At 33.6% G+C, this 25,635-nt stretch overlaps 4 protein-coding genes and 1 non-coding gene across 14 annotated transcripts; 2 read left to right on the forward strand and 3 right to left on the reverse strand.

The window, feature by feature from the left end:
• Window positions 1-200: 200 nt before the first annotated feature.
• Window positions 201-272, forward strand: TRNAQ-UUG (transfer RNA glutamine (anticodon UUG)). Its single transcript has one exon. It is a non-coding gene; the product is annotated as a tRNA-Gln (tRNA).
• Window positions 273-463: 191 nt separating this feature from the next.
• On the forward strand, window positions 464-5,588 carry LOC120075436 (DNAJ heat shock N-terminal domain-containing protein). Of its 2 annotated transcripts, none has more exons than XM_039028825.2 (10): window positions 464-866; window positions 1,009-1,068; window positions 1,164-1,246; window positions 1,398-1,551; window positions 2,102-2,231; window positions 2,484-2,642; window positions 2,751-2,929; window positions 3,147-3,227; window positions 3,556-3,699; window positions 4,591-5,588. In XM_039028825.2, the coding sequence occupies exons 1-10, from the start codon at window positions 780-782 to the stop codon at window positions 4,669-4,671; spliced, it is 1,158 nt and encodes a 385-aa protein (XP_038884753.1). In that variant the 5' UTR covers window positions 464-779; the 3' UTR covers window positions 4,672-5,588. The 2 variants fall into 2 exon arrangements, with proteins under 2 accessions (XP_038884753.1, XP_038884754.1); XM_039028826.2 differs by having other exon boundaries at window positions 3,559-3,699.
• Window positions 5,079-10,346, reverse strand: LOC120075437 (F-box protein SKP2A). Of its 3 annotated transcripts, none has more exons than XM_090312807.1 (6): window positions 9,712-10,346; window positions 9,009-9,362; window positions 7,824-7,873; window positions 7,063-7,411; window positions 6,846-6,987; window positions 5,079-5,720 (listed from the first exon to the last, which is right to left on the reverse strand). In XM_090312807.1, exons 2-6 carry the CDS (start codon window positions 9,054-9,056, stop codon window positions 5,350-5,352), a joined length of 960 nt encoding a protein of 319 aa, XP_090168933.1. In that variant the 5' UTR covers window positions 9,057-9,362; window positions 9,712-10,346; the 3' UTR covers window positions 5,079-5,349. The 3 variants fall into 3 exon arrangements, with proteins under 3 accessions (XP_090168933.1, XP_090168934.1, XP_038884756.1); XM_090312808.1 differs by having other exon boundaries at window positions 7,824-7,899; XM_039028828.2 differs by lacking the exon at window positions 7,824-7,873.
• A 9,543-nt stretch (window positions 10,347-19,889) lies between these two features.
• LOC120075435 (pentatricopeptide repeat-containing protein At1g43980, mitochondrial-like) lies at window positions 19,890-24,721 on the reverse strand. 7 transcript variants are annotated; one of them, XR_016529156.1, is made up of 7 exons: window positions 23,662-24,721; window positions 22,386-23,567; window positions 22,072-22,293; window positions 21,805-21,872; window positions 21,588-21,718; window positions 20,759-21,078; window positions 19,890-20,621 (listed from the first exon to the last, which is right to left on the reverse strand). XR_016529156.1 is itself a non-coding variant. In XM_039028824.2 (2 exons), the coding sequence occupies exons 1-2, from the start codon at window positions 24,455-24,457 to the stop codon at window positions 23,563-23,565; spliced, it is 801 nt and encodes a 266-aa protein (XP_038884752.1). In that variant the 5' UTR covers window positions 24,458-24,721; the 3' UTR covers window positions 19,890-23,562. The 7 variants fall into 7 exon arrangements, 1 of the variants encoding a protein (XP_038884752.1); XR_016529157.1 differs by lacking the exon at window positions 20,759-21,078 and having other exon boundaries at window positions 19,890-20,235; window positions 22,072-23,567; XR_016529155.1 differs by having other exon boundaries at window positions 21,805-23,567.
• Window positions 21,798-23,503, reverse strand: LOC120075434 (pentatricopeptide repeat-containing protein At1g43980, mitochondrial-like). Its single transcript, XM_090313227.1, has 3 exons — window positions 22,617-23,503; window positions 22,072-22,270; window positions 21,798-21,872 (listed from the first exon to the last, which is right to left on the reverse strand). Exons 1-3 carry the CDS (start codon window positions 23,501-23,503, stop codon window positions 21,798-21,800), a joined length of 1,161 nt encoding a protein of 386 aa, XP_090169353.1.
• Window positions 24,722-25,635: the final 914 nt, after the last annotated feature.

Below are 25,635 nucleotides of genomic sequence, written 5' to 3' on the forward strand. Positions count from 1 at the left end.
GTATTTGTTGCCTGAAAATAGCAAAAGAAAAGTTTGGATAGGATACTATACGCTCTCTTTATTATTATTAACTAATTTCAATAAAAAAAAAACAACTTTCATAGACAAGATGTAAGATTTATAGAAATTACAGGGACTAAATTGGGCAAATCATAATATTTTGACAATTTATAAAAATGTAAGCAATTTTCTCATCAACTGGTTCTATGGTGTAGTGGTTAGCACTCTGGACTTTGAATCCAGCGACCTGGGTTCGACTCCCGGTAGGACCTTTTTTATTAATAATATTTTTATCCCCATGAAAAGGGCATCGCGGTGGGTCAATCTGAAAGCCCAATAAGAAAAGGTGTTTGGGCCCACGAAATGAAAAGAAGCCCATTCCAGGGCCCAAAATAGGTAGCCGACAAAGCGATAGAGTACACGTGGCGGGAATACAAGAGGGCTCTGAGTCTGAGGAGGTCGCAAAAAGCAAAAGGGAAAAAGATAGAGTACTTTGCCGCTTCATCATAAGCGGCACCATGTTGACAGTTAAAAAAGAATACTGTTTGCTCCCGCGAAAAAGCAGTTTCTTGTATTAGTTTATTTGTGAAGAACTGGAAAGGCACGAGAAGCTAGTGGGCGGTGGGGTGGGCGAAGCAAAACAAAGGCCCTTCCATCAGAAATGGCCTTATTTCTCTCTCTCTTACTTTATCCCATTTTCTCTGCTCTCCCTCTCCCACTTATTCCACTCCTGGGAGAGCTTGCTCTGCTGCAGATCCCTGATCTAGGTCTCGACGAAAATGGTGAACGATACTGAGTATTACGACATTCTCGGTGTTCGACCTTCTGCTTCTGAGGAGGAGATTCGTAAGGCCTATTATCTTAAGGTTAGTTTTCTCAGATTGAAAGTTTGACTGATACGATTTTCAGTTTTGTTCTGTTAATTAGTTGATGGAAGTTGTAATTGAATGGTAATCGATTAGGAGTTACATGATTAGTTTTGTGTTTGAGTTAATTGTTCTGGTACAGGCGAAACAAGTCCATCCGGATAAGAATTTGAATGATCCTCAAGCTGCTGAAAGGTTTCAGGCAAGTATATATAATCTCTGGTTCTTGTTTTGCATAATGTGCAACTTTTCCGTAGCTGCTCAAAGTGTATGCTGTTTATTAATTACTTTCCGCAGGCGTTAGGTGAAGCTTATCAAGTGTTGAGTGATGCAGTCCAAAGAGATGCATATGATAGGAATGGGAAGCATAGTATTGCTAGGTTAGATCTCTTGGTAGAGACTCGTCAAGCTCCACGCTGATGTCATTCTTTTTAGTTCATTAATTATTTTTTTTTTCTCTACTGTTTTGTGCTGTTCTGTTATATATTTTGCTGTTCTTTCTTCTGACATTATTGGATTTGTTATGTTTAGGGAATCCATGCTTGACCCTACTGCTGTTTTTGCTCTTCTATTTGGAAGTGAATTATTTGAGGACTACATTGGACATTTAGCTGTAGCATCAATGGCCTCATCTGAATTAGAGAGTGAAACTGGCAATCCGGAGAGATTACATGATAAGTTGAAGGTAAGTATGCCGTATTGTGTTTGCATATTTCAATAAGTGAATATCCTTATAATATAAATTTGTTTTATATTTTTAACACTTGCAGAGTGGCAGATCAAATTATAGATTTTTAGAATGGTAATAGGTCTCTTATCTACTAAGCAATGCTTGCTTATAATATGCTTGCTTCAACAGTTTATTTGGTAGCCAATCCTTCTCTAAACAACTTTTATATCTATAAGCAATCTTAAATTAGAAGGAACTCTGTTCCTTCCCCTTCCCTCCAACATTCTCTTTACTTTTTTATTCCTTTTTCTTGTCAAAATTCTCAGGAACATAAATCTATCTTCTTATTTGTTTATCAATCTACACATGTTTCTCTTAAATTTGAAAAGATTCCAACATCTTTCAGAAGCTGTGGTTTTTAGCTTCCCACAAAGTTAGCACATAACATTAACTCTTCCATGCTCCAACAAGGGATGTTACTTATAAACATAATATGTTCTTTTGCACAAGATTCACTTTCTCTAAGCCAACTCCACATCCCTGATATGCAACTTATCTAATGTAGGCTGTCCAGAAAGAAAGAGAAGAAAGACTTGCACGTATACTTGAGGGTTTTCTTAATCAATATGTTCAAGGTGACAAAGACGGATTCTTACGGCATGCTGAATCTGAAGCCAAAAGACTTTCTAATGCGGGTAAGAACAACCACGAATATGATATGGCGATTACTCCTTTTCCCGCCCTTTTCCTACCAGATTTCATTTAATTATCAACGTCGACCTGTCTCCTGTTGCAATTCTTGTGTTATTCTATGCAAGAATGTTATGTGTTTAGCCATGTGGAAAAGACACCTTAATAAGTTCGGCACTTTCTTGAAAGCTTATTGATGCAGGAGCCTTCTTGTATTTATATTGATGATGCTAGTTTTCCCCATCTTGGACATGCAGCATTTGGCGTTAATATATTACACACTATAGGCTACATTTATTCAAGACAAGCAGCACAAGAGCTTGGAAAGAGAGCTATTTATCTCGGTGTGCCATTTGTGGCTGAATGGTTTCGCAACAAGGGACATTTTTGGAAGTCACAGATAACAGCTGCAAAAGGCATGAGGATCTCAAGCTTACATATCGTCTTCTTTCCCTCATCGATGATTGAGTATTCTGCTTTGATATTTTGCTACTTAATCATATCAACTATTTATATGTATCCAGGTGCTTTTCAGTTGTTACAACTTCAAGATGATATTTGCCGGCAGTTTAAAATGGATGGTAGTGGCCCTGGAAACGATATTGAATCACATATTCAAGCGAATAAAGACACATTCCTCAATTCTTTGTGGAAGCTTAATGTAGTTGACATAGAACTGACACTTATAAATGTGTGCCAGATAGTGAGCTCTCTTTCTCTCTCTTTCTAAAAGTGAATATTTGGGAACTTATCAAAGTATCCAGGGAAATTAGTTGCACTTAGTTATATGATTCCCAGGCAATTAAGATTCAGCAATAAGTATTAGCTGAATTGATACTTTGATATATTGAAAAAGATACAATCATATTAGTTACTGGCCATAGATAATGAAATGTTTTGTGATCCTATCTGTTCCCCAGGTGCTACGCGATAATACTGTCAGAAAGGAAGAACTAAAAGCTCGTGCTCTGGCTCTGAAGCTTCTTGGAAAGATATTTCAGGTTCGATATAAGATTGAGATCTGAGACATATTCACACTTACTCGTTTTTATTGTTTGCCAGAGGCCAAGAAACACTTTTTCTCCATTATTAAAGTTTTTCTTAGTTTTACCAAAAGTTCATTGTTGCCCCACAAGCTCTGGCTGTTTTCATATAAGGATCTAGTGATGATGGTTTTACCTGGATATAATGGCTCCTCTCTGATGTCAAAGTCACACCACTATAAGATGCCGGAATATTGTTCATTTTTTGATGTATTTTAAAGAATAAGGGTGATAATGTTCCGATTTTTAACTTCTTGTTTTTAAAACTACTTCATATCTTTATTAGCAGGAGAAGCAGGCACAAAATGATGGAACGTCAAGAAAGAAAGGTGCAGCTACAGTAGATGACGATGGAACGAGTTCAGAGAGCAGCGATGACGAGGATGATCCCCGTAGACCACTATCATATCGAACTCCTTTTCTTACTCAGGCAAGTATATCTTTTCTTTTTCCACATAAAAGAGGATCCACTTATCTCATATATGTTGAAACGTTGCGAAAAGGATAGACTGGTAACCGGCTAGTAATGCATAGGTCAGAATCGAGCAATAACTTGACTCTATTTGCTGCTCCTCTAAACTACAATAATTATGGTAGTTCGAACTCTAGGTTTTGTTCTGAACTCATACGAGACATAAAGAAATACAAACAACTTACCGTAATCGATTCATTCAGTACTGAAAGAGTGATCAACCTCATTTCATTGAAACTAAGGAAAAGAGACGAACCTTTAAATTAACTAATCATAATTTACGAACATTTTTTACTTTTTATTTTATTATTTTATAATAGAATGAGATGTTCAAAAATAAATTTATCTTAAAACAAACGCTAACGCTCTGTATATACCTACATTTAAAAATTATTATTCTATAAAAATGACTTTTAATCATTGTAGTCATGTTGAGTTACAAATTTAGTTCAATTTAATATTTTCTTAAAATTTATAATAAACTCTTTAATTTTCAATTTGAAAAGTGTCACTTGTTTTGTTTCTAGATCTTATGATATTCTTTTAAAACTTAGGGTCTACTAAACATAAACTCACAAATTTAAGATCTCATATTGAACATGTTATTCACTATTATGTTTAATTTATTAATTTTTGAACTTCTCAAATATTTTGAAAATTTGTTAAATTCAATATTAAAAGACATAAAATTGAACACTAACTACAAACTTCAGTCCAAAATTTAAACTTGTACTTCAACTATAAAATTATTGGGCATAGTTTCAATGATTTAAATAACAAAAATTACATTTTAATCCTTGAAGTTTAGGTCACGGTTGAAGTTCTATATCATTTGTTCATGTGGTGCAGGGTATCGGTAGACTCTTCAGATGCCTCTGTAACCCAGCATTTGATGTGGACGATGATGAAATTGTGTATAAAAGCAAATGATGAATACCTGTTCATGCAAACAAGGTTTCTCTCTCATCTTTCAACACGCATAGAAGGCTAAAAGCCTTCAATTGTGTTGACAAATGATGTGGCTGAACTAAAGTCCGCGATCTTCCATTTTGCCACAAGTTGGCATCACGTAGAATCGACTTTACTCGTTCTGTTAATAGTTCTCGCTATCAACAGACCACATATATATTATTTTTCTCCAAATGCTTGCATATATAAGGCTTAACTTTCTAATCGAGGCTTTGCACATTGGAAACAATGATTCTATAGTTTCTTTAATCCATCATATTGCTAATCATAACTTGTAACCCCGACCATCTAAATTGCTTATCATCCTAGTCTGAACTATTTTCCTATTTTCATTTCTAAACTATTTTTGTGTGAGAGAGAAGACAGCATTTTTCGCTCTTCCAATGGAGAGGTCTTATGAAATTGAAGGCATTTCCATAAGTAACCAAGCATGTGGTTCCAAACAAATATAGGCTTGGCATCTTCATGTCCGCAAGCTACATATTTACACATGAAAAGAGATAAACCAACCGAGAGAACGAAGTCCTCATATGTTCAGATTTCCGTTCTTCCAAGGAACATGTACATATACAACCATCATGATTTTCTGGAAAGGCATCGTGTTCGAGGATAAACAATCATCTAAACTCACTCTCGTGTTCAATGAGCTGAATGAGGAAAAGCAGTTGGAGCACGGTGAGCTTGGATTGCACAAGCACAATGCACAGACATCAAATTTAGACAGCCACTCATGATGAGAGAATGGCGACCTGAGCACGTGTGGAGAGCCGGAAACGAATCGCAAACTGCCTGTACAGCCGGGGGAGTAAGAGCCGTGCATTGGCTTATGTTAAGAGTCCGAAGTCCATCATCATCATTCTTGCCTTTCCCTGTTCCCCATTTTGTAGGTTTGTTCTTTCTACAGCTATGTGCCAAAGAATACATTGCTCTGTCTGTTATGTTTTGACAATAGTAGAGGCCAAGGGACCTCAGATGAGGGCACATATTTGCCAAAGCAATCACACTATCATCTGCATATAAGGCAAAAGGATCAAACCATTCAGCTACACTATTATAAACTAACCATTGTTCTAAAAATATAGAATCATCCTTCCATCAGTCATAGGAAAGCTTAACAACAATTTGAGAGAAGAAGAACACCGGCGCAATGTACACCCAAAAGAATTTTCTAATGAGTCGAGATGGCTCTTCTTACCACACAAACAGATCTTCTATGGAAAACCTTTCATTTGCTCTCACCTATGCAAGAGGAAACTCTCAAAAGATGGAAGTTTGGATCTCAGGGACTTCCCATAGTTCAACGGATCTTTCTCATATCTAAAGACAGAAGAATAGCTCAGCTCTGGAAAAAGGCTTCTCCCTGGAAACTGGGTAGTTCTCTTAAAAGAGGTGGGGGTTAAGGGTTTTGAAACAAGTGATGATTTTGATTCTTAAACGAGATTCTATCCAAGGATCTCCTAGGCTGCCACTCATATAGAATGCCATTACCCTCTCATCACATACAATTAAGTAGTAACATTGAATTTGAACCCATGAGAAGATGCTATTTGGTTTCCTTTCTTGGGTCCATTGAAGACAATCATGATTTTGTTGCAATCCATCAACTTCATGGAGTAAAGGGCTTTGCTTGGCAATAACAATCAGCATTGTTGGTGTAAACCAAGGACCATATATTTAATAGCAACCAAGATGGAAGGATAGGAAGTGAGCGAAGGATATTTGAGTTTAACAATCATGAATAAGTGTTAAAAGCTTAAGGGGCATTTGAGGCAAGAAGTACAGTTGTGAACTTTAAAGAAATATAAAATCCGAGGAAGAGTGAACTCTAAGGCCCACCGTGTAAAAGAGTTAATAAGCCATAAATTCGTTAATAAGTTATAAAATTGATTTTTTTTTTTTTAATAATGGATTCACAAACTCCTTGGGCCAAACAAAGAGTGGAGTTCACAACTATACTTCCCTCAACTTCTACTTCCCCAACTCCTTGGACCAAACATGCCCTAAAAGTTCACTAATAATTAATAGTGGCTCCGGAAGAATTTCATGAATCAGTTAGCTGCACTCAACCAAATAAGAAGCATCAATGATCTTTTAGTTACTAAATATAAATTACTTGATCGTGTTAAGAGATGTACCTGTAATTAGGACACAGCCACACAAGTCTAGGGTTCGAAGATCAGGACATCCATATGCCAAACTCATCACACCCACATCACTCACATTTTCACACCATCCAAGATTTACTGACTGCAAATGATTACAGTATTGTCCGATAGCCTGCACATAAATGCAATTTGGTTACGTCAATCAACTTTGAACAAAGCTATAAATTGCTTAATCTGTAGTTTTTACCTGCAATGCAGTGTCAGATGCAGCCTTGACACATCCACATAGATTAAGAACTTTTAGCTTTCTGCAATAACTGGCCAGATAAGCCAGTGCAGTGTCACTGAATGCAGTACAACCACTAACGTTAAGTCTTTTAAGGTCGTGACAACCATGAGCCAGAGCATATAGGGAAAGATCGCTGAGCTTGAAACTTTTGCTCAGGTCCAGGGCCTGCAGATCATGACAGTAACTAGCAATGGTCTCAACAGCATCGTCGGCAAGCTGGGGTTTATCCTGGCGCAAGATTAGAGTTTGCAGTTTTGCAAATTTAGGAGCAAGGGATAGGACCAAGTTGTTCATGTTCTTTTTGCACCTGAATAAAAAGGGGACACCAACAAGCAATTAACTAAGGGTCTTTTCATTTCATGTCATGAAAGTGTCCCATCTGTATATCTTTATGCTCCGTTTCAATTAAAGCAAAGCCTACTTAAACAACTTTCCTTGTCAAGCATATATCTTTATAAAACAAATTCATTATTAAAATACTTCCAACACGTTTTAAGCTGATCATTTAAATGTACATATTATTAATGATGTGCTTGAGTTAGCATGACACCAGTCAAGGGTACAAGACCTTAATGTTATGTGGCCTACATAACATCAAAATAGATGTCATTCATTAGACGTACAAATGTCTAAAAATAAAAGATTTTTTTCTTTTTGGTACAAGCAGAAGGTTATTCATTAAATAAATGTCTAAAAGTAAATGTTGAAGCTATACTTACAAAATAACAGTCATAAGTTTGTAGCTAGAAAAATCAAGCTTGCACCGTTCCTGATATGTTTGACTTATAAGTTAACCTCCAAAACAGAGTTATCACATAGCAATGAGATAACTTAAAATTAGTATTTGATAATTATGGAAAGTTCACAATCTTCACTAATAAAGAGTCATGCAAAGATATATTATACACAAAAGTAGTTGGAAAAGATTTGGTTTTACCATCGTAATAGACTCGAGTAATAATCAATGCTCTACTGCTCATTCAGTGTCTCAAAAACGTAGCAGAGAAACAGGATGACCTCAATCTGAAATACAACTAGGTACTTTCTAGAGAAGTTTTTAACAAATACTTGCTGGTTTGCTGGTTTGTCCTATCAACTTTAGAGGGACTAGGACGCAATCATACACAAACCTGATTTACTTAATATGTTGGGCAAAGTTTATGATTGGGAACAATATCAAAATCCAAGTTTTCCCGTTTGTAACAATAAGGGCGATTTATTTTTAAACATGTAAAATCAGAATCATACAAATCGAAAAGGAAATAAAACTTTTCATTGAAAATTGAAAAGAGGCCAATGACCAGAGATACAATAATGAGAGAGGAACATATGAATCAACACATCAACTATCTCCCTTCCAATTCAACCAAGCCCTCGTAGAAATTGTGATTACCCGAGGAAATAAGTAATATAAGCACTAAAAAATAAAGTACTAATAAAACCAGCAGAAAGGAGTCCAATTCATCATATAATATGAACCAATGACAGAAGGAGAAAATCAATATAAACCAGACGCCCAACAACTGAGAAACCTGGACGAAACTACAAATGTTTGAAAATCTCTCTCTGAACCCACTAATAACAATCCAAATCAATATGATTATAGTCACATATCAGAGGTTAAGGCCTGGTTGGATAACAAACTAAACTTCTAAACACTCCTTTCACCTATGAATTCTTTTGTTCTATTGTCTACTTTTCATAAATGTTCTCAAAATCCAAAGTAAAAGAATAGTTTTTTAAAACTACCTTTTAGTTTTAGAAATTTGGCTAAGAATTCAAAGGCAAAGCCATGGTAAGAAATTGTGAGAAAACACGTAAAAACAAACCAAATAGTATAAAACGGAGCCTAAATGATCAATAAAAAGAAAGGCAGCCAAAGCAAGTCAGAGGAAGTACCATACCATGAGAGGGAAAGATGGACGAGGCCAAAGCAAATAGCATCCCGCCATCCACGACACACGCCTGAAGCTACAATAACAGTTCGATCATCAACAAGGGATACAATTTGCAAGAGAAGCTCCATAGGAATGTCCTTCCATCCTGCTATCAGCCCACCATCCATTTTAACTCCTTTGGCACCAACATCCATTCCATCACCACCACCAACAACCATCATTAGTTTCTCAAAGCATAAATTCAAGTCTTCAGTCCTCAAGTTCTCTTTACCAACCATTTCACTCAAATCCCCAGAGCCCCCCTTACCTAAAACTTATATCACCAGCCTGAAAATATCAAAATTCCCTCGCTTCTACAGCCTGACACAAAGAAACACAAGATAAAAAAAGGCAGAACCCAGTAACCAGTATAAAGAAACACAACAGTCTCACTATATTGCAACCCTGATCCTACACTCTTCCCCTTTCAAGGAAAAGCAGAAAACAGAGTGACCCAGTTCAAAAAAATTACAGTTCAATAACTCAATGGTTGAAATCAAACAACAAAGCCACAAAAATTACACAAAGACCTCAATTTTCAGGAGAAATCAAAAGAATACATAGTAAAAAGGAAAACCCAGGAAAGAAAAAGAGTAGAATCAGAGAAAAACAACATGATCAGAGGTGAAGAAGAAGTAAAAAAATCAAAAACAGGATTACAAGTGAATACCTCGGACCGCTTGAAGATGAATACAAAGAAATTCCAGTAAGCAAGAGGCTGAAACAGACAGAGAGGCGAAGGTGGTCTATAAAATAGAAGACACGCAAAAGAGAGAGAAAGAGTCAGAAAAGAAAACGTCCGGTGGCAAAGAAAGAGCAACGGAGATTGCGCCACGTGGAAAGCATCATGCGTGCGTGTGAGGATGGGCTTCGGGAGTTTCACTGGGACCCACTTCCTCTTTTTTTATTATTATATTTTTGCTTAGGGACTAGAAAGAAAAGGATCTATAATTAAATTTTAAGTAAATACCAAAATCGATTTTTTCTTTTTTCTTTTTTATTTTTTAAAATTAACTTAATTTGAGAAACAGAGTTTGCGTATTGTTTGTGTGTGTAGAAGGTTCGATGTGTTCAAAACCGAAGCCGCACTCGAAAGCTATTCCTTTTCCATCTCATCCACTAACCAAAATGCACCTTTTTTCTTTAAAACCACTTTTTCCCTTTATTTACAAAGAGGTCTATTATTCCAAATTCCTTCCATGTTTAAATTTTGTGAATTTCTGTCCTACTTTTTATTTACCTAATTCTTGTCCAAATATTCTTTTTACTTTATTGATTAGCGTTGATCCCAAAATTCAATTTTGCCCTTCACGTGACATCAACGATAAATTTATTTATAAGATAATAAAGACTTACAAAATAGAAAGACCTACACAACATGGTGGTTTTTTTTTTAATATTTACCATTTATTCTCACTAAAATATTTACTTACTTTATTCATCGGGTTGTTTTTAAATATAGTAGATGGACCAAAATATTTATAAATATAACAAAATGTCACTGCCTATTTGTGATACGCACGGATAGATTACTATTGTCTATCACTAAATGTCTATAAGTGTCTATCACTTATAGACTATGAAATTTTGCTATATTTAAAAATATTTTTAACGATTTTTTTATTTAAAATAATTTTCCTTGTTCGTTAGAAATTTTTCCATTTTCAAAACTATTTGAAGAGGTATCTAAACAATGGTGAATTCAGAAATTTTGTTGACGATTTCTAAATTTACTTTTTTAATCTCTCTCATAACTGTTATTACTTTTCTTTAGTGAATAAGATGGTTTAGTTGATTTTCTCTTATAATATTTCTCCATTTAGATTTCAAATTGAAACTACATTTAATGACAATAGAAGAAAAAATAAATTAAAAAAAGACTTACCTCACAAACAGTGACGGAACTAGGATATTATATAAGGGGCACAAGTTCAGCTAAATATAATTTAGATGCATTGACCTAATATTTAATTTATATAATATCTTTAAAACGATTATAACTAACTAATATATGGACAATGGTAGATCCAAAATTATATGTTAGAGGGCATAACTTTATATAAGATTAAAATTTTAGTTCATTAACGTGTAAATTTGTGTCATATATAGCTCCTTAACTCTAAAAATTATATACTAGATGACTAACATCTGGATAAGTGCATATAATAGTTTATTTATGATATTTGTATACAATAAATTTAAAGTTTATATATCTATTAGACATGTTTAAGGGACTTATTAAAATTAAAATTAAAAATTAGTTACTTCCTAGTCATAACTTTAAACACTAAAAATTAAACTTGGACCGGCTTTAATGTGATTTTAAATTAATGGTAAAGTAAATAAAAAAGAAAAAAAATTATATATGAAACTGGTGTTTATATGTCCTAATTTTCAAAAGCTAAAAGTAAACTATTAAATAGTTATCGAATGAGTCTAAAATTTATAAAATATTTGTATATATAAAAAAAACTTTCCGCATAAAAAATTGGCTAAAATAAAAACAAAAAATTAAAAAAAAAATCATCTCAAAGTGGAATCAAAGTTTGGTTGCCAACTTAGAGCCTCCACCACAATGAGGCAAAGCACCATTTCATGTTTTGGTGGGCACATGCAAATATATGTTCAACATATACAGAAATATTTTTTTATATTTAATAAAAAAACAGTATATATATAATATATATATATATATATATATATATATATATATATATATATATATATATATATATATATAATATATATGTAATACGGCATGATATAAGGGGCACATGCCTCCTGGTTTCTTCATAGATTCGTTCTTGCTTACAAGCTAGGAGAAAAGGTTGAAGAAGAAGCCAAGAAGAAATTGGAGAAGAAATTAAAAAACTAAAGATTTATTAAAGTTGAAGCTTTATAAAAATAAACAAAAAAAAATTTAAAAATGAAGTTGAATAGTCATATATAGATGATTTTCTTATTAATTTCTAGTTGTATTTGGTGGGGATTGGTGTATAAGTATTATTTTTTTTTTAAAATCGAAAGACAGTTAAGGAAAGAAAATCCTTAAATTTAGATTTGAAAGAGACAAGAAAGTAAATTTACACTGAACTAACTAATGATATAATAAAGTATTAGTTTATATATATTTGTATATTATATAAAGAGTATAAAGTTGAGGGGAGCTCGAGTCTTGAGTTTATACTAAATTTGTGGGTGTATCTAAATAAATTGAAATAGAATCGATTAACTAAATATAAAGACAACACGCCGGAGCAACTAAAATATTGTTTTTTTTTTGTTTTTGTTTTTTTTTTTTAATTTTTTACTTGTGTGTTTTAAAAAGTCATCCTATCTAACATTTTTTATATTAAAATTTTGTTAGTCTAATTTATTTATTTTTTTTTAAAAAGGAACATTACGAGGTGAGAAGAGACTATTTGACAAAATTGGATATCATTATTATCCTTTTTAAAAATAAACAATAATTCTTTCTTTAAAAAAAGAAATAATAATTCTCAACGGATGAAAGATCTTAAAATAAGAAAAAGAAGAGTTGGTGATTTATGTCATTTTCATCTTTTAGAAATAAAAAATAAAATTACTATTTTAGACTATCAAATAAAATGACACTATTTGAAAGGGTCGACGGTGTTTTTGCAGACTTTTCTTTATATATATTAATCAAAAAATACATGTAATACACGTGAATCTTATAACTTTACGTTGTAAAAGATAGTAAGTTTTAACATGTGACAAATAAGTATTATATAATTTTATTTTAATTTCCGTAATCTATATCTTTTGTAAAGTAAAATATCAAATCAATTTTTTTTTTTATTTATAAAATTCTAATTTTGACATCTATGTAAAATATCTATTGTCTGAAAAAAAAATTATATTTTAATTTTTTTAAATGATGAATATTCTTTCTTATCTTATTAAAAAAGAGTGTTTGTTTGCTACTTTAGAATTTCTCGTAGAACTTCCCTCAAAGTGTCTTTACTTTTATTTGACTTAAGAGAATAACAACAGTTTTTTTTAATATAAGTTATAAATCTCATTAACACAACACACTTAGAGGTTAATAAAACAATGAGACTAGATTATCTATTTTGTAAGTTCAGCGAAAATTTAAAAAGAGTTCATTTATGTACATAATAGTTCTAAGAACGAAATTCTAAAAAACGTGGAAGATGAATACTTAGTATGCTTTTAAAATTAAGATTGAAATTAAAATTAAGAAGATTAAATCCATTTGTACCAATTATCTCCCTAATTTTCTCAACTATATGTATATCTCTTTGTTCACTTATCTTCTCAGATACTAATGAATTGCCTTTTAAATCTCTAGTCTCTCTTCACACTAATTCGATATATGGAAAAGAATATGTTAATTAATTGAACGCATTAGTTTCTATCAAATAATCTGTTAAATAGTAATGAAAATATTTTTATGTATATGTACCTTTTGAGGCATTAGAGCGAGAATTTTGGGATGACATAAACATGAGGACTAACCTACATCTACAATGAAGATACAAAATAGAAACCTTAAACTCATTATTATGAAAAAAAAATAAAAAGAAACAAAAGGTATAAAGAGAAAATCTAGAGATTTTGTAACATAACCACTTATGAATATTAAATATTTAAATAAAATATCAAAATTTAATCTAGAAAATAAAAAAAAATCAATATTTAGATTATATTAGTTGATCAAATCCACGAAGATTACGTAATCAATTGAAAAGAAAAGGAACTAGCAAACATTGCTTTCCCAAGTAACACAAACACAAATAGATAACACCATAAAAAGCAAATCTATTAACATCAAAGTTTTAAGCACAACCAGAAATCATAGTATTCCAACTAACTACACTTTTGATGGACATTTTATCAAATACTTTTCGGGCATCAAATCTACGAAAATCCCCAATTCAGACAAATTTTAAATGCATTTTTTTATTAAAAAAAAAGTAGCAAAGTTTGCTTTTAAAACGGAGATTATTTATTCTAATTAAATTGAAAGTTGATTACTAAGAGAATACATGAGCATGAATCAATTTTACACTCTCAAGTCTCAAATGTATGAGTTTAGATAATCACCTATCTGAAAAATTTGATAAGCAACTTTTTACGTTATGAAAATTTAGTTGCAATTGTTGTCGATGATCTAAAAATTATTTGTTCCCTTTATGATTGTGAAGAGTCATAGTAAATTTGAAGGAGTTAACATATATTGAATCGTCACATAAGAATCACACGCAATCAAAAAAATGGTGAAAACTAATAATAAAATCTTTAATAACTAACCACAAAATCTAGAGGATATTATAGTCATTTGCTTAAAAACGGAGGGAAACTCAAGGAAGTAAAAATTCTCCAACTTCCTTTTAATATAATAGAGATATTTGTTCTTTTACTTTTTTTTTTTTTCCAAATATAATATTTAAAAATCATGATTGAAATAGACAAAATTTATGTATTTTAAATTCAAAACTATTTTCAAACATAAGAAAATAAATTAAAATATTTATAAATACAATAAAGTTTTATTTGATAGAGTAATTATCTGTATCTATTGCGGTCTATCATAGATAGACGGTAATATCTTGTTATTATTTGTAATTATTTTAAGTAATTTTATCATTTAAAATAATTTTCTCTAAATTAATATGTATTAAAAATAAATAAAACTATAAAAACCAAAATTTTCAATCCTAAACAGAAATTTTCTCCAAAATAATAATAATAAACATGAAAGAAAATTGCTAGAACAGGTTTTTAAAAATAATAATAAAACGATGCAACCATATAACATGTAGTAGTATAACAAGTATGGGTAAGAATATAGAAGGTGCACAAAACTTTGTAATTCACCATATAAACCAGAATTTTGGTTTTCTTTTTTCTTTTTTTTTTTTTTTTGAATGCTTAATAGTGTTTGTAAGTTTTAAAAAAATTCAAACACTTAAAAAAGTCATTTCAAACAGGCTCAAGGGACAATTGCAAATATAACAATCAAGCTCAAAATATTAACAAATATAGCATAATGTAAAAAAAAATTACAAATATGACAAAATTTAGAGTTTATTAGTGATAAACCATATCACTAGTAGGACTCTATCCATATCACTAGTAGGACTCTATCAGCGATAGACTTTTATATTTGAATTTTTTAAAAATGTTGTTATACATTTGGTTATTATCCGTAAAAATATTACCCATTATAATTACCTTATAAAAGAAGATAGATAAAGAAGATGACTCATCCTTCTCCAATTTAAGGCATGACAAATCTAGACAATCAACATATAGGGGTTAAAGAAAGAAAGAAAGAAAGGAAGGAAGAAAGAGAGAAAAAAAAAATGTAAAAACCTAATTTTTAATCTCCATTGTGACTAAAAATCACACATTGAAATATGAACACCAAAAGTTTATTAAATAAAGACATGAGGGTGGAGTCTAAAAGTAAAACTTGTAGGTTTAAGCTTTTAACAAATACTGGTGAAGATAAGGAAGAATTTCTTATAATAATTTATTGGGTTAGTTGGATATTAACATGCTTAACACATTAACTATCCCAAAAATGAACAAAACACCAGCGTTGTACAAAATTGAATTGAAAACATACTCGGCCACCGGTAAATATAATAAATTATGATAATTTTAATCATGATCTGTTGTCAAAATCAAGCCATTTCTTAAAAACGAGCCTAGTTCAATAAGTACAATGATATGTTAGTGATCAAGAGGCTTATGATTCTGATTATTGGGAATGACTTTGAGCAATACATACGTGTGTATATTCAAAATTGTTTGAAGTTGTGTGTGTGATTATATGTTTGTATGTGATGATATACTTATCTTTGGTACAAACATAGATGTAATAAAAAAAATCAAGTTGTTATTATCATTACATTTTGAAAGGAGAGATTTAGGCAAAGTTGATGTAGTGCTTGGTGTTAAGATAAGGAAAACTGAAAATGGGTTTCTTCATGTCAATCGCTCTACTTTGAAAATTGTTAAAGAGATTTGATAGTTTTGATGACATTTCTGTAAGAACACCTTACAATCTAGTATGAGTTTTAAGGAAAAATAAAGGAGATAGTGTATCTCAATCTGAATATGCAAAAGTTATAGGAATTGTTATGTTTATGATGAACTATACTAGTCTTGATATTGTATATGATGTGAGTAAATTGGGTAGATATACACATAATCCTGATCAAGATCATTGGATTGCTCTTCATCGTTCATTAAGATATCTTAAGGATATAATAGACAATTGTTTGCTTTTAAATAAATTTTTTGCCGTATTAAAAGGGTATTGTGATGCAAACTGGGTAGCTGACAACGATGAAGTAAGCTCTACTAGTGTATATGTGTTCTTACTAGGCAAGGGAACTATTTCATGGAAGTCTACAAATCAGACATGCATAGCAAGATCCACAATGGTGTCTGAATTTATAGCTCTCGAGCTAACAGAACAAGAGGCTGAATGGCTTAGAAGTCTATTGGGAGTTGTACCACTGTGAGGGCATCGGTACAGTCTCTTTGCATTGTGACTCACAAGTTGTCATTGGAATTGCCAAGAATAGTATATATAACGGCAAAATGAAACATATATACCTCAAGCATGGAGTTGTGAAACAATTGTTAAATGGAAGAATTATATCCTTGGAGTATGTGAGATCTGAGAGGAACTTGGCGGATCCTCTCACCCAAGGCCTAACAAAGAGGATAATTCTAGAGTCCTCTATGTGCATGTGACTTACAACCCATGAAAAGTCCATAGCCCTTTCTTTAGGTGATCCTAGTACAAACTTGATGCATAATTGTGAAATCCTCATAGCTTAGTTTTTGAGTAGTTTCTCTCTGACAGACTTGATGAACTTAGTTTGGTATGGACTAGATGTGAAGTCTTAGCTCACTTTTTGAGTGGTTTGTCTCTGACAGACTTGATGAAGCAATTGACATGATTGTGAAGGTGTGGCCACCCTCTATGAAAGAATTTAAGGGTCTCTTTCTAGAGTCTTCACGGTAACCTGAAGTTTATGTGCATGGCCCTAAATAACACATTATATCACGGAATCAAGAAAATTTAAGGAGAAAAACGTGTTGTGAGGATCTCAACTACAGTCATTAAAATTCAAGAGGTAACTCACTCTTTCTAATAAAGTTGTTATCCTATTTCATTATACATCAATTCAAATCGTAAGATATTGGTTAAAATATCTGATGTGAGAAATCATGATAAGAAATTTAGAGAATATAGATTTAATTTTTAAAAACCAAAAATAAAAAACAAAATGGTTACAAAACGGCCTAAATTATTTAACAAGATTTTATTATAAACAAATAAACAAATTGAAATACAATAGGATAATTTGGAAGCCCTATGCATTATTATTATCATCAATCAAGTAGTAGAAACTGTTGAAACCAGTTGATGCTCAGAAAGCAAAACCATCATATCAGGATGTAAACTTTAGTCCATTCCATTAAGTGGAGTAGTAGGCTTTATCCTAAGTAATGGAACATCCAAATTGGCTAAGATATTTAGATTACTTAGGTGGGAATTAGAGTCATCTTTTTACTACAGCCATTCATTTCTTTCTATCGATACTTTTAGACATCAACTTTATTTTTTAAATCAGAGGGTACCTTCAACTTCAATCATATCCTTGCAAAATTTGTCTTGATCTTCTGCCAAACATCTTCCCTTTAACCCATTAAAAAAGATATTGTCTGAAACTCTGCATCTTCATTGAATGATTGAATTCTGCACTCATTTTGGTCTCCATTCATTCTCTTAATCCCCTCTCAGGTTCAATGATTGATATCCTTGATGGGTTTTTTCTTTTCTTCTCTTTTTTTCCCCCCCTTTTGTCTAATCTCCGGTAGGCAATTATTGAGTAGGTTATGGCTTTTAGGTATCTAAGGCCTAAAGGCACTAATAAATTCAATAAACTTAACTTTTGTCCAATTTTCTTATTAAAAAAATACTGTGGCTCAAGTATTGTAGCCTTTGCTAGATTTGACCAAGTTAGTACTCAGTGTTGCTTTTGTTTTTTTTGTTTTTTGTTTTTTTTTTCAATTTTTGTTTATGGTCGTATAATTTGTGGCGGCATGTAAATTATTAAACCTCAGATATCTGACTGGACCAGCCACTTTGTTGATGTGTGTTTGTTTGTTATTTAGGTAAACATTCATAATCAGAGATGTTTCAATTCTACACGTAAATCCATTAGTCATTATAGAAAATTAGAAATTGGTAAAGTGAAATAAATGAGTCAATTCTTCAATTTGCATGTTAGTGTCCTTTCTTGCAAAATATATCATTCAGTTTACCTGTAAAGGTTGGATTTTCTGAAATTACGATCAGCAGGTTGATTTGATATTGTTTTCAGACATAATCCATTCTTGGGATCCTGAAATTAGCAGCAACAGAGAAAAAAATCATAAGAAAACTTGGGTTTGCAAGTGCTTTTGATTAAAAAAAAGAAGTAAAGCCAGCCCTCATTTCATGTGGCCAGTAGATTACAGAAATGCAGTAATGTTGATGTGAAGAAACTAAAACCCTTTTCTGGTCAGCGAAGAAAAGCTTGCTTACGTTTGAGAAACATTCCTCAAGTCTGAAGCAACTCCTGCCCATAATCTTTCAATAACAGAGTATTTTTATTCTATAAAATTCAAAGATTATGCCATAGTCATATGAACTTTGTTTTAAACAAGAACCTTTCCACCAAGTCGGCGAAGAAGGACAGCATTTTCCTATCCTATCATTAGGTAATAAAAACAGAATATAAGAGGGACTGAGCAATCTAAATGATTTAAGAGGCCAGTAACCTACTTTTAATCTTATGCAACCTAATAAACATTGTTCTAACTGGGCTTAATGCATGCAGAGAAGTTTCTTTTTTAGGCAAATCGTTGTTACTGTATCTACTTTTTCCTTGTAAAGATTACTGAGAAGTGAGGAGGATTTGAACCTTTTTAAACTATCACTTTATTGAGGACTTGAGTAAAGCTTCAAAGAAAGTAGAGTGAGAATACAAAATTAGTCTTCCAGACCTGAATAAAATAAGCCTTTGCAGAGGACAATAAAGGAAACGGAAGATGCCACCAAGCTACATTTAAAAAATGACTGCTGATGCAGCCATGCAGGACAGGATACTTTATTCCTTTAGTTGTTGCTGCCACCACACTTTGGACTTCTATGATAGATACCAACATCATTAATGAACTGAAGAAAATGGCTGTATATCAAAAGGGAATCTACATTTACTTGAAAGGTTTGGAAATTGAATGCCTCAAAATGCCTATATTATACAGTATATTTCTAAGCCAGGGAATAATACTTGAGCAGTTGTCGAATTTTGAAACTCGCCCCACTCACTTTTCTTCACCAAATTGCCAGCCTGAAGTCATTCGATAAATATTGTATCTCAGCTTAACATCAAGGATCAAGAATGCAGTAATCCACGTAATGAATATGCTACTCCTACTAATTCATATTCCTTTTTCAATCATTCTGTACTTTTTATAGGAAGCATCAATGAATTCTAAATTGATAGAATTATTCAATCGAGTTTTACAGAAGTTCATGATGAAACAAACACTATCACATGATTCACAAGAAATGGCCAAGCAACAGGAAGTTTATCAGTCAACTGAATAAAAATGGGTAACATCTAAAAGCGAGTGTCATCACATATTGAAATGAGTCTGAAGATGCAATTCGAGTCAACAATACTAGTCGAATAAATATAAGGTAACATCTGTCGACATTTTTTTTTTCTTTTTTGGTTTAGAAAAGAAACTAGAGGAAAGAAGAAACCGAACTCTTGGAAGCCAATCTCGAAAAATAAATTGTTCATTAGGAAATAAGTCACCTGTAGAGAAAAATGTTCCTAGGATGACAAATTGGCCTGAAAAGAAGCATAATACATATCTTTAACTGTAAAATAACGACAGGGAAACATTTTGCCCCATCTTTGAAATGGACACTTAAACAGAATACTCAATGTCTTTACAGTAATTAATTATCAACTTCAGCCGTGAAAGGTGGAGGCTAATCCATTTCAGTAGTTAATCCCCCCTTCATCAGCACCCAAAAAATAAACAAAAAACGGTGGAACCTCCAATCAAGGTGGTGGAAACTTGCAAAGTCCTCCGAGCTGGTGCAAGCTACTTTCTCATCATCCTGACATCCATGTAGTATGCACCTCAGTTACTCTTCCAAGTCAGATAATCTGGTCGCCTAACTCACAGTCACAGGCCGCAGACAGCACAGCATGGTGTCATCATGGAAATGAAGAGAAAAAAAAGAGAGCTAACGCTTATTGTGTGTTAAAACTTAAGCATCCATGTTCTTTGTCATTCATTTCTTTGACAAACCAGTGTCAGGCACTTTCTTATTCTCTCAGTCTTTGCTTTTTATTGCCTGGCTTTTTACTTCTAACAGGTCAACTGAATTGAGAAGGAAATGCATTACAGCATTTTTGACATATTGAATAGCAGGTGGAAGCTCATGTCCATCTCACAGTAGAGAAATAAAAATGGCAAACGACCAAACAAAATTCTCCAGATCTACAATAGATAGCATAAATTTTGGATGATTTTCCAGTGTTAGACAGTAGAGTAGTCTCGATGAGAAAAGAATTCCATTTTAGTGTATCATTGTTTGAGTATCTTTTTCAAAAAATGAATAAAAAAATATATCTTACGAGGTTGAATGATGTGATAACTATCAGCATATGCTCTTAGACACCTCCCCCCCTCTCCAGAACCCCACTTTTTCCTGAACGGTGGTTTGGGCACACAATATAAATATATGCAAATATGCAACAGCTTCCTAACCTATTTTTTCATCCCAAGAAGATGACTCAGCATCCAATGCTTGATCTGTAGAAATGCTACTAGACAAACCAGTTGCGTTGCTTTGTGCAGATGAGCTATCCTAAGAGCTACTCTGGAACAAGAAGCTTTTGATGGAGAGAACAGTCAGCTCGGTGCTCACCATCCCTCAATTAATGCTCTAGTTTTTCTGCCCCAGTAACACAAAAACCGATTAGGTCTTTTCTACTATTAGTAATTAAACCTATGAGAGGAACAAGAGCTTACAAAGACCCTAGAATAAATAAAACATTTAGAAAAATCAACCAATTATCTTACCTAAACTGCATGGAATGGAGGAGGGATATAGATGCACTTCCATAAGATTTTCTGAATACAATACGATCTTTCCCATACAATAGTATCAGTTCTACAAATTCTAGTAATTTATCCTATCCCTTTCTACAAATTCTATAATTATCCTATCCCTCGCCAACAGGAGTAAGCTAAAAGCCAAAATAAACTACAAACTACAAAGTTTATTAGCATCAAAGTGACCTTTCAATCAGCAAAGAATTTGTCAATTGTTATGATCAGTTCTCCTCGAATTTTCGATCAGAACACATAATTATGCATCTGAAAAATGTTTATGTCAAAGAATAAATAATCGGTGGGTTTTACTATATATCAACAAAGGCAACTAAAACTAATACTGCTCACCCTTCAAGCAGAAATGCAAGGTATCACTGAGTTTGTTGTAGCGTTGGAATTACAGAACATAGCTTATCTTTCTCCTAGTAGCATGCTTCGAACCCATTATAGTACCTCGACAAACTCGCTCTATAATTTCACTGTTTAGCGCGTATTTGCAGCTTAGTTAGTGAGTGACTTGACTTGATGAGGGTTATAAGATTCAATAGGCTGGATAGCTCAATACCCTATTTTCTTCACAATAAGCTCTTGAACATGAATTGCTCTTGAATGGCCAACAGAAAAAATTGGATACTGTAATGGGAAATAACTTCCATCGTTAATTCAACATAAAACTTAGATTTTTCAATGAGATAAAAGTTAAGATAGGGTTAAGGTGAGCAAGCTTGAAAAATTAAAACTCAAAAAAGAATCATGGATGATGTAATTTTTTAAAGTAGCAGGTGCCCATAGTGATAAAAATGGACAATAAGGAGTTGGAGGGAGGCATTACGCCTTCTTCTTCACATCTCTCCACAGTCTCCTGAAGCATTAATATGTATGCATCAGTTTTCTTCCAAACTTCATCCTCCATTGCACAAAGGTTAGTTCCAGAAAACATCCCCGGGAATACTTTCAATTGGTATCGCACCATTGCAAACCCACACAAATGCAGAGAGAATAGATGGTAAACATCAGAACAAAGCTGCAGTCTGTTAACAGAACATCAGATTTGCTGCAAAAAATGAAACAATATCTTCAAATCCAGCAAGAACTTATTTGGATGAGGCATTCAATGAAGGATTCCTAGAACAATACGTGTATCACCTCTTATCCACAGGTTGCTAAGGATAGTCTGGAGCTCATGCTCAGTGTGATCCTTGGAGAATCCACAACCTCAAAGCTTCAGATGTTGGCCCTTGGCTATTAAGAACTCGATAAATTTGAGGTTTATGGTTCATATCATCAATATCACAAAATATTTTCGTTGTATTGTTTCCTTAAATACGTTGATCATAGACAATTCCATATTCGACCTCCCAGATAATTAATTCCAACACTGAAATTTCTCTCCACAGATGTTGTAATTGGTCATCCTCAAAGGCATATGCATAATCTTTTGTCACAATCCAGCTGCAACCCTTCACCTTTTGTGCAGCTATATTCTCCCAGGTCTTCCTGACACGAACGGTGCTTTCCCATCGACCTCTCATTGCATACGCTTGAGCCAGCACCGAATACGGTAGGGATGATTGCGGTTCCAGCTTCATCACCCTCTCTGCAACTCTTTCAATGACTTTCAGGTCTCCATGAATTGCACAGACACCAAGAAGTGATGTCCAAAATGTAGAAGTAGGTTGGCATGGTGTTGTTTTAATAATATTCACTGCTTCTTCAAATTTACCAGCCCAACTCAGCAAGTTCACCACGCAAGAATAATGTTCATTCCTTGGCACAATTCCATGTTCATATGTCATTGTAGAGAAGATGACTAGCCCTTCCTCGACAAAACCAGCATAACTGCAAGCTAATAAGACTCCAGCTAGTGTTATCCTATCTGCAAGTACACCTTCCTTGACCAATTTATTAAAAGTGTGTAGGGCATCAAAGTATTTACCATTGTTAACCAGACCCATAATCATAGTGTTCCAAGATATTAAATCTCTAACGGGCATATCGACAAAGACTTTCATGGCACTATCAATTGATCCAACTTTAGCATACATGTCTACCAGCGAACTAGTGACAATGGCATCAGACTCAAAACCCAACTTAAGAACCAAATTATGAATTTGACTGCCCAACTCCACAGGTGTGAAAACTGAAATGGAGCTCAGCACACTGCTCAGTGTAATCTCAATTGGTCCGAGGTTGTCCCTTAAGGCATACACAAAAAGCCACATGGAATCCCTCCATCGACCATGCCATGCAAAGCTTGAGATCATGACATTACAAAGAGCTCGATCCCATTGATTGATTTCTTCAAAAAGCTGCACTGCAACCTTCAAGCTGTCGCATTTGGAAAACAAGTCAATTGTAGCACTAAGTACAATGCTGTTAGAAGTAAATCCCATCTTGAAACAGAAAGCAAAAATTTGCTTACCCAGTTCCAACTCTCGGAGGCAACAACAGATACTGATCACCATGGATATAGTGAACTGATCAGGAGAGTGCTCAGTGGTTCTCATTAGAAAGAACTGATTGAGTGCCAATACTCTAAAGCCTGATCTATGGCAGCCTAAAATCAAAGAATTCCAAGAGATAACATCTACCTTTTCCATACCATAAAATATGGCAAACATATAATCAACAAGGCCAACTTTTCCATACATATCAATCAATGAATTCCCAAGGACCACACATGATACATCCACACCACTTCGAATCATACTGCCATGAACTTGCTTACCATGAAAAGCAGACGACACAAGTGAAAGCAAAATGGAGAAGGTATAATCACTTGGTCTAAAACCAGCATTTCGCATTTCCAGAGAAACGCTCATAGCATTATTAGCAAATCCAGATGAAACGTAGCCAGAAATCATAGTGTTCCAAGAAACAATATCCCTGTCAGGCATTACATCGAACAGATGGCGGGCACCTTCAACATTGCCAAATCTAAACAGACCCTTCAAGCATATGTTCCAGGATATAATATTCTTGTCTTTAATGCCATCAAATACTTTCAATACGTCATTGACAGGACCAAATTGCGCGTATAGCTGAAGACAGCGATTGCCCAGAAAAGTATTGCTGTCAAGGCCAAGCTTTAGCAACTGAGCGTGGATTGTTTTGGCATTATGAACGGATCCAAGTGCTAAACACTGGTCGATCAGACAAGAGTAATGAGCAAGCGAAGCTTTGGGTGCACCACGAAGTTTATTTAGCAGGAGGTGCATATAAATACGGTTGTGCTATGAAGAACGGAACTTGGGTCAGAAAAATAGTAGGATATGGCGACTCTTGACTGGTGCGCGAGTGGAAGAGCAAACTTGGAAGAGTCGAGAGTACAGACAGGATGGAGATAGCTTTTCGGAAGCGACCCTCTTTCAAGTGTTTGAGGATTGAAGTGGTGGCAGATTTGGCGGCTGTGGGTTGGTTCTGGCGCTCAGATTCTTTCGGGAAATAAGTGGTGGGAGTTGTACGGATTCCCCCGTGGATGAAAATGAGACTTGATCTTTTATTTAGGAAAATACTGTGAATTTGAAACTATTTAGAAAAATATGGTAGTTTTGGTAGCGTAAAAGGTCGAGGTTTATATTCTTGATCAATACATATTGAAAATGAGCAAGAGAGGTCGAGAATTGAAGTCTTGACCATCTGCATCTACCTGTGTAAGTCTCAATATGCTCCTGCCATCTCAAGCGTTGAAGTCTCGACCATCTGCATCCATCTGCGTGAGTCTCGACCTGCTCCTACCATCTCGAAAGTTGAAGTCTCGATTTGCTCTTGATCACGTCGTCCGAAGCCTGCTGTGCCACTGCCATCAACCTGGTCACATCAAGAACGCAGTGGGTCGAGACTTCAACCCTTGACCTACGCCTTTTTAAACTTCTCACAAACCCTTTTGATTTTTTCTTCACATCCAAACCCAAAGATTACTCTCTCTTCACAAGTTTTCTTCTCTTTTGTTCCCAAAATTGTTACTAAATCCTCCTATTTCTCACATTTGTCCATCAAATTGTGACATTTGTACATTTATTCTACTAAATTCCTATTTTTTAAAATAATTATATTTTTTTCATGTTCTCATAATATTATATATATAATATATATATATATATATATATATATTATAATATCAAGTGTACTGCTTGAACGCATGAGTTATATATTCGTTGGAGTGTTAGTGAATATTCTTCTTGATAGATAAAACTAACATGTAGCGGAAGAAATCAGAATCAATAAGCACTACAATAGCACTTAATTTGAGTTTATAAAGCATGTTAAAACAATTTTGCAGAAAAAGAGGGTTTCATGTTAGAATAACTTTGATGAACAACTGAAATTCTTCTTCTCCTCTACGAATTTGATCTCCAAAACACTAATGGATCACCACAAGAATCTTCTTTACTAT

Source organism: Benincasa hispida, chromosome 4, assembly GCF_027475165.1.
Source record: "Benincasa hispida cultivar pf3 chromosome 4, pf3_genome.v1.1, whole genome shotgun sequence".
NCBI lineage: Eukaryota > Viridiplantae > Streptophyta > Magnoliopsida > Cucurbitales > Cucurbitaceae > Benincasa > Benincasa hispida.